Here is an 8839-nt window from a genome sequence, read left to right on the forward strand (position 1 = left end):
CTATTTCATTGGAGTTGCCTATAAGGGGAAAAGGACACCATGCACATCACGTTAAAGCAGGGGTTCTCCACCTTCCTAATGCCGTGGTCCTTTCAACTTACTATCCTCCACAGATGAGCTTCACTCATCTCATACCAGGCTAATGACTAAAAGACGTGTCCTCAAAGAGTGATAAAGAAAAGATGAGCTGAATTTGGGCAAGAGTGGTATCATGAGTAGATCCTGTGATTCTGGCATATTATACTGTTATACTGTTGCATATCCATCACTACTCTCTATTGGAAATTCCATTTAACAGAAAACATGGAAGATAGTTATCAATTGTCCATAAGTAACTGAATAGAAGTGCTCAGTTCAAGTGCCAATAAAAATAGAGGACTACATGTATTTTCTTGTTGGCTTTGTTTTTGTTGACAATTGTGGCTTAGGGCACCTCATGTATTGCAAAACGGATCTCTCCATGAGAGTAATCGTTAGAGAAGCAGACTGCCACCCCAGGTGCTTCCTCAGTGCCCTTAGCTGAGTGCACACTGGTTCCCAGCTGAGCACCCATCATTTTTGCCACCCAGGGCCTTCTATATGCTTGAAATTCCCACAAGACAATCCCTGTCACTTTATCCCTCAGTCTTCAGAAAAATCCCACAAAGAAGCATTTCTTACTTTCATTTGTTTGTCACCATTAGCAAAATTATTGGTAATTGCCAAGGAATGTTGAAACCGAGAGCCTCCAATCCCAGCATCGGCTATTAGCTGGCTGACAGCCTTGATGAGCTGGCAGGGAAAAAGAAAAAGAAAGGAACCTTAAAAAAAACAAAACACCTGGAAATAGTACCTTTAAAGACCTGCGTCTGATCACACTGGCATTGATTTCTCATTGAAGAGCCAGCGAATGACACCTGCATGCAGTAAACTCAGAAAACCAAGGACTCTTGGGTTTTCCTAATAATCTCAGTGATGCCATCTCTCTGCCGTAACTAAGGGAGGTTGGTAAAGTATTGGGTGTCCTGGAAGAAGTACTTTTAGGCCTTTAAGAATTTGGCAGATTGGACACCCTAGTCATCGTTTCCTGAATCTTGCATGCCACGTGATTCCATTTCTTGTGTGAGGTGAGGGAAATACCAAGTGGAGCTGCAGGAGCTGTCGATTTCTTCTCAGCTCTGCTCTTCCGAAGAATAGGAACTGCGTGGGGTGGGCAGAGTTAAGGAGACATCTGGTGGAGAAGGTGGTACCGGGTCACCCTGGGGAGAGCTGTTTGTCATCCCTGCTGAGACAGACCAGTGGCTTTTCAAAAAGCAGCCATGGAAAGAGGTTGCACTTACTTGTAAGTGAGACCGGACAATTGACTTCTGCTTGTTAAATTCAAAATTCTTCCTCATGAAAAAGTATAGAAGTGCTGAGGCTTCCATCTGGGTGGACCGTGACCTGTGGTTACAGCACTTGAGGACTTCGTAGCAGAATGACCCGCAGAGGTCTGCTGGTCCTTGGAAGAACGCTGAAGGGAACTGCAGACATGGAGGCATGAGTACCATGAGCAAGAGTCTTGCTCGTTCCTCGTTTCACGTTCATCTTTTACCAATTCCACAGAAGCAAGTCTCTCTTCCCTTGTTCACCTACTTTCCCCTTCCAGTTAAAAGTGAAGGGGACATCGTTTTTAGTGATCAACGTTAATGCGAATCTTTCTCTCCTCTTCATAGAATCATGCCCTTACTTGTTGAGAAGTCATTTTGATCAATAACTGATGACAACCCATACAAGCTAGCTGCTTACTAGTTCACTCCTGGTGACCCAGGTGTTAGGGAGGAGAATGGCTACGCTGTGTTTTCTTGGCTGTCATCTCGATAAAAGCAGATCCCTCCACACCTTTCTTTCCTGGTGCTGCTGGGTGAGTTCGAAACACCAACCTTTAGGTTAGGAACTGAGCATAAACCATTTGTCCACCCAGGGAGCTAATTGATACAATCCAATATCACTGAATCAGCGTTTTTAGTTGATTTATATTTACCAGGCATTATTGGAACCATGGGTATCATTTCTAGTTGGTCTGAAAAGGGGTGGCTGCGTCCACTTAAAGGTGGTACTTTAACTTGGCTTTAATAGGCATCGCTTGTGAGCGTCCTACCTAACTCTATGCCACAAATACTGAGAATTCAAAAACCGGGGGACTAGATGCTGATTTTATTCCTTTTTGGTATCCAAGTAGCTTTCAGGGCATGAATTCATTTTGGGACCTTAAAACAAAGTATTATAAAATGAGAAAAGACAAGCCCCACTGTCATTGAGTCCATTGCAATTCATAGTGCCCCTCCCTGTAGGACAGAGTAGAACAGCACCTTAGGGTTTCTGTGATTGTAAATCTTTTTATATTATTAATTATTTTATTGGGAGCTCTTATAGAGATTAAAACAATCCATAATTCAGTTAGATCAAGCATAATTTTCCAATAGCTACCACCATCAGTTTCAAAACATTTTCTTCCTTTTGAACTCTTTGATATCAGCTCCCCTTTATCCCTCTCCCTCCCCTCCTCCACAGGAACCATTATTGTTCTATATTATGATTATTTTTTGCCATATCTTACACCATCCAATGTACCCATTCACCTGAAATTCTGTTATTCATTCCCCTCAAGTGGGATTACACAGTCATCCTTGCTACCAGCTCCCTCTTCTTACTATTCACACCCCCGCTCCCCACCAACTTCAGGGAATCATTACGCCTGTTACTGTTTCTACAGGGTTATCTATCTTGGCTTTCATGCATGGATGCTCTTATTTATACAAATGAACACATATAAGTCTAACAAGATTAGTGAGGTATCTGAGACTGTAAATCATATGTGAGCAGACAGACAGCTTCATCTTTCTTCCATTGATAGCTGGTGGGCTTGAACTATTAATCTTGCAGTTGGCAGTCCAACACTTAACCACTTAGCCACCAGGGTTCCTAAAATAAAAAGCGGTGAAAGCAGAAGGAACCAAGCCTTTCCTCCATCCTCAGTGATGAGGGGTTCATATTTGCTTACTATCCTCCACAGATGAGCTTCACTCATCTCATACCTAGAGGGTCCTTACCTTGCAAACAAACAGTCTCAAAGAGGCAAATACATGTTTCAGTGCCGTGGCTGACTGGTTGACTTGGAAAAAGAGCATGTAGGTATCAAAGACCCTTTTCATCAGTGAATTTTGACAGTCAGATTGTTGGAGTTGCCTCTGGAAACACAGCAGAGAAGTTAATTAATGGAAGTGTTAAAGACACTTGAATTATTTCCGCAGGTAATTACTGTGATGCTACTACTGGCAGGCACCAACCTAGATGTTGCAAATAAGGTCTATGGCGTGTGTTCTGTGCAGGAGAAACAATTAGAGCAAGAGCCTTGGGCTAGTAAAGAGCCTATGAGTTCACAGTGAAAGAAAAACAGGCAAGCTCAAAAGTGAGTGGGGTTGGAGATAAGGTCCCACACAAGGCAATTCCTATTGGCTGAATAAAGCCTTTAAAATACAGTGAACCCTTGCCACTTCGCGCTTCGACTTCCGCGGCTTCACTCTATCGCGGTTTTTGCGTAACAGCGCATGCTCTGTCATTACTGCCACTGATTGGCTCATACTGTACATGCTTGATGCCATAAATAATATAATAAATAATAAATGATAATTGTAACGTCCAAAATGTTTTACTGTATTTTCCCTTTTTCGTTTAATAAATTGGGTAATACGAGTGTAATGGTGACTAAAGGGTGTTTTTTCATGTCCTCTATGTTCTAACTACGAAAATATTTGATTTACAAATAAGGAATCCTACTTTGCGGAATTTCATTTATCACGGTAGGGTCTAGAACCGATTAACCGCGATAAACGAGGGTTCACTGTATGTGATATTTGTGTGACTTTTCTTTGGGGCCCCAAAGAATCACTTTCTTGGTAGGATCTCTCTGTTTGAGGTCTACATTATATTCAGTGGTGCAACTTGTCTCTCAGCCTCAAGTGCACTAGCCTGGCACCGTGGGATGACTGAACAGCTTTCACAAGCATCACTGCCATTGAGTTGATTCAAACCCCATCTAGGGTTTTGCTGGGCTGCAAATTCTTATGGATCATACAGCCTCAGCCTTTCCCATGGTGGGTTTGAACCATCAACGTTACAGATAATATCTCACTGCCTAACTTAAAGCTCTACCAAGGCTCATTTGAATAGCTTTCATGACCTCTATTTGACATTCAGTAAAATGCACTTATTCAAAGTAGATATTGATACATTTGTTATGGTTATTTGCAATAAACCCATCACCATGATCAACAAATGGCCAGATTCATCAGACCAAATGCTTTCTAATGGCTTCTGGTTTTCCCTGCCTGCCAGTGCTCCTTCTCATTCCATTCTACCACTTCCTGCTTCTAAAGTTCGCATTTTCTAAAATGTTATACAATGAAATAAGCAGTGTGCCTACTTCTTGCTTGACTCCTTTCACTCTGAGCATAGCTATTCTGAGATTCATCCATCCTACAACATGCATCCATACGTAATTCCTTTTATCGCTGCATCATCGTCTATTGTTAGTAAACATTTTATTCATCCAATCAGCAATTGATAGGCATTTGTGGTTCCCAGTTTGAATTACAATAAATATGCTATGAACACTCATGTGTCAGTCTGTTTAAACACATGCTATGATTCGATAACCTATGTTTTACTTTCCCTTGGCTATATAATGGCTGATTGAATGACAGAAGATTGTTTGGCTTGGGATAAATGACTGATGTCTGTTTAGCTTTTGAAACTAAACCAAAAAAGCCTGCCATATTGTTTCCCAAAGTGTTCAGACCCTTCATACATTTCCACCCGCAGGCGAAGGAAAGTTCTAATCCTTTGTCAACTCTGTTAAGACTTGGTGTGACCGCTAATTTTTTTTAACAATTCCAATTGGTCTGTAGTGCTTTCATATCACTGAGGTTGATTCACTGAGAGCAAGCACATGAAACAATTCCCAACATTATCAGTCTGTTGAATCTAGCTGTAAGCTAACAAACAGCACTCAGACTATCTACTGAAGATGAAAACTGTGGAGTCACCTTTCACTCAGCCCAGCTGCTATGATAGCAAAGGAAGAAAAACTGAGAACATAGTCTGGCTATAGCGAAATATAGGCATGGGTCTATCAACCAGTCAACATCTGCTAAAACCTGAATCTGATGCTTATCATGTTTTCTACTCGGGTAATTTGACTGAGGTGCATTCAGTGGATTTCCTGAGACATTCTTGAAACTCATTTTCACATGATGTGAGTGCTTTTTATACTTCCCATTTTGTTCTCCTTTTTCAGAAACTGTTAGGATCATATTCACCTGGTGGATCTGGGTGAAGAGAGACAGCAAGTCTAGAATAGTGAGGCAAACCTCTGTCGCTATGTTGGCTTCAGTGTCCACATGGTAGACGATGTCTATTTCATTGGAGTTGCCTATAAGGGGAAAAGGACACCATGCACATCACGTTAAAGCAGGGGTTCTCCACCTTCCTAATGCCGTGGTCCTTTCACACAGTTCCTCATGTGGCGGTGGCCCCCCAACCATAACATTCTTTTCATTGCTACTTCATAAATGTCATTTTGCTACTCTTATGAATCGGGTGACCCCTGTGAAAGCGTCATTTGACCCCCAAAGGGTCACGGCCCACAGGTTGAGAACCATGGCTTTAAATTTAGTTCTTTGTTCCCTAAGGTTTTTTTAATACCTCTTATGACATCTTCGGTCTCCTGATGATTCTTAATAATTATAAAAGTGCTTTTGCTTGTTTAATTTCCTTATTGGAAGAGTCAAAACAACCAGACAGCTCTCCGTGTGCCCTTTTCAGATGTCAGCTACTGGATTTCTAAATGACAATGGCCCGTTTTCCTTGATCTCTTAGTCCTCCCATATTCTTTTGGCAAGAGTATGGTCATATTTCTTTTACATCAAGGCTGGGTTAAGTTCTAAGCTCCCAGTCACAGACCTTCCACCAGGTCACTCTGTGGGCCATGTGTCCACAGGTATTAACATAGGCCATGAAACACTGGGCCCGTCGACTCTCATCCATGAGCTGGAATGTGTGCTTCTCCTAGATTCAAGACGTTCTGCTTGCTACTTCTGGGAAAGGGACAAATCTAGTATATTCTTCCCACCGGATGGACAATTATAACTCTATTAACAGTAAGGCCCATAAGACAAAACAAAATTAAATGAAGCAAAATACAGACACACAAGTTGATCTCTGAAAAGTTATCCATGTGAACCTTCTCTACATCAAGGGCACTTATTCCCAGGTGTACAATTCTCACAATGACTAGATTAGGCGAGCTTTGCCATCTTCTCCCCTGATGATTCTTTCCCCTAAAGAACATATTTAGGGCTACAGCAAGCCTTAAGTGTGGTTCAAGTGGCTACACCACATTCTTTGTTTTGGGGAAACTCAACCACATTTATGCCTTACACAGGAAACTGGTAACCACCTCGTCTATAGCATTTCTATATCATGTACGTACTGTTCATGGTGTTATCCAACATCTGTAAAAGTTTGGGGTTAGAAAGTGCATTTTTGCCTCGAATTATAGGTAAAGTTTGTGATCTGTGCTGCTTATGTCCTTCATGGCCGCTATGCATCCTGCAAAGTAAATAAGAAATATGGTTAAGCCAATCTGGGTTATCTCATCTCCAAACCTGCCTTCAAATATTCTAGATTTCTCACCAGTGCCATTAAGTGGATTCTGCCTCATAAGAACTCTATTGGGAGAGAAATCAGATCCTCAGGATTTCAGAATTACAGTACTGTGTGATGCGATTGAACTATGGAATTATATGATATCTGTAAGAGCACCCAATAAATTGATAAAAAACCCTCAAATCTATGAAAGTAGATAGCTGCATTTTTCTTTCATGGGGTGGCTAGTGAGTTTGAACTATTAACCTTTCATTTAGTAGTATAGTGCCCATCAGGGCTACCTACTCTAGATTTAATTATAAATATGATTATATTGAATATATGATTAAATCTAGAATATGTGCCTTAAATTATTTTAATTTAAATTGTCTAGTCATATATATGACCAAATATATATAATTAAGTCACTTATGTATTGTCATATAACCATGTTATAAGTAATAATATGATTAAATCTATAAGTATATATTATATGTGGTTAAACATTATATATGTTTATAAGATTAAGTATATATAAATATGTATTATGTATATATTTAAAGAAAAATGAGTAGAAACTTTGGATTTAAAGGGTTACTAATAAGAAACATGGCAAAAGGGACCTTACAAACACTTTGGGAGAAACTGTATTTAAGCCAAAACAGGGCTCAGTAGGACAATATGTCGATGCTCGATTTATATCTGTTGACGCATAGTCCCTACCACTAAATAAAATCCCATGTGCCGTGATTTTGGGAGCATCAATGGAACTCTTTTCTATGAATGTATGTTTTCAAAGAAAGCTCTTTGAACGTTAAAGAGGCTATTGGCTGATCAGGAATACAAAGTAGAGAACACATTGAAAACCCAATATTGGGTGAAATTTACTTGAAAGAAAATAAAGTTAAATCAGGTGTAGAACCACCCTTATTTTCCTTTATATTTGCCTTTGCTAATTCCTCATGGCCCATCTTGTTTGTGGTAGGTCTGCAGTGGGGGCTGCCAGGTGCACATTTATTGCGGGGAGGCGGCTGAGTGACTTCTGAGGCGGAGAGATACCCATAAGAGGGGACCTGACAAAGACCTGCAGTACTCCCGGTCCAGTGCCCTAAAATATTTTCAACCACAAATTAGCCAGTGTTTACTGTGGAGGCAGGAACTATACTTGACTCTCACTGTTCTTGATACTTAGATTCTATAAAGTCACCACAAACGCTGAATGCAGTAGGGACTAGTGAATCACTGCTCTTTGGGAAATCCAGGGTGAGGGTCTTGTGAGCCTCTGGTCACCACACCTTCATCAAGTACTCAATCTATAACCGTGTGCTATGTGTGTTTCTGTTGAAAAGACATTTGGTCGAATACTGTTGATCCATTAACACTACACCGATGGACACCAGAGCTTTAACTCCTTCCCGAATGAAGCGGATCGAATCTCTGAATTTTCTCTGCAAGACACATCAAGAAGGCAGAGTGCTTCTGACTGGTCCTCAGCTGTGAACACGCACATTGGGGGAGGCCAGTGCTTCGCTGCTGGCAGAATCTCTGTACCTGAGCACAACAGCCCCTCAACAATGACTGGGGACGAAAAATGCATTTATATGAGTAAGTAATTCACAAAAACAGAATTCATGAATAATCAACAGCCGAACCTCTTATTTTCAATGATAATCTTGGAATTCAAACTACTCCTTGGCAAAAATAATAGAGCGATAATTCTCAGGCTATCGGCTGTCTTGTAAGCCATTCAGGAAACCACGGCAAGGCTTCATCTCACGTACTTTGGACACGTTACATACGAGGAGAGCTCAGTCCTTGGGAAAGGGCACCATGCTTAGTAAAGTTAAGGTGCAGCTACCAAGAGGAAGCCACTCGACAAGACGGACTGACACAGTGCCTGCAACAATGGGCTCAAACATAACAACTCTTGTGAGGATGGTGTGGGGCCAGGCAGTGTTTAGTTCGGTGGTGCACCGGGTCGCTAAAAGTTGGAACCAACTTGACATCACCTACCAACTGCAGCTGCAACAAATCATTCCTATTGACCTTTCGGAGGGGAAGCCAGGAAAGCAGAGCCCTCCAGCATCAAGTCTAACAAAGGCAACCGCTTCTGCTGGTGTAAATGAAGGGACACACACACACACACACACACACACACACACACACACACACA

The 8839-nt window shown here is 41.3% G+C and overlaps 1 protein-coding gene across 1 annotated transcript in view; it reads right to left on the reverse strand.

Moving 5' to 3' along the window:
* DOCK10 (dedicator of cytokinesis 10) overlaps positions 1-8839 on the reverse strand; it is a 200867-nt gene that overhangs the window by 28623 nt on the left and 163405 nt on the right. Inside the window, exons 40-44 of the mRNA XM_045294740.1 lie at positions 6512-6630; positions 5340-5452; positions 3072-3209; positions 1320-1502; positions 661-771 (exon numbers count right to left, since the gene is read on the reverse strand). Of these exons, the coding sequence (XP_045150675.1) occupies positions 661-771; positions 1320-1502; positions 3072-3209; positions 5340-5452; positions 6512-6630 (664 nt within the window). The remainder of the gene's footprint in view (positions 1-660; positions 772-1319; positions 1503-3071; positions 3210-5339; positions 5453-6511; positions 6631-8839) is intronic.

This window comes from Echinops telfairi, unplaced genomic scaffold (assembly GCF_000313985.2).
Source record: "Echinops telfairi isolate 266 unplaced genomic scaffold, ASM31398v2 ScPeMD7_3;HRSCAF=10, whole genome shotgun sequence".
Lineage (NCBI taxonomy): Eukaryota > Metazoa > Chordata > Mammalia > Afrosoricida > Tenrecidae > Echinops > Echinops telfairi.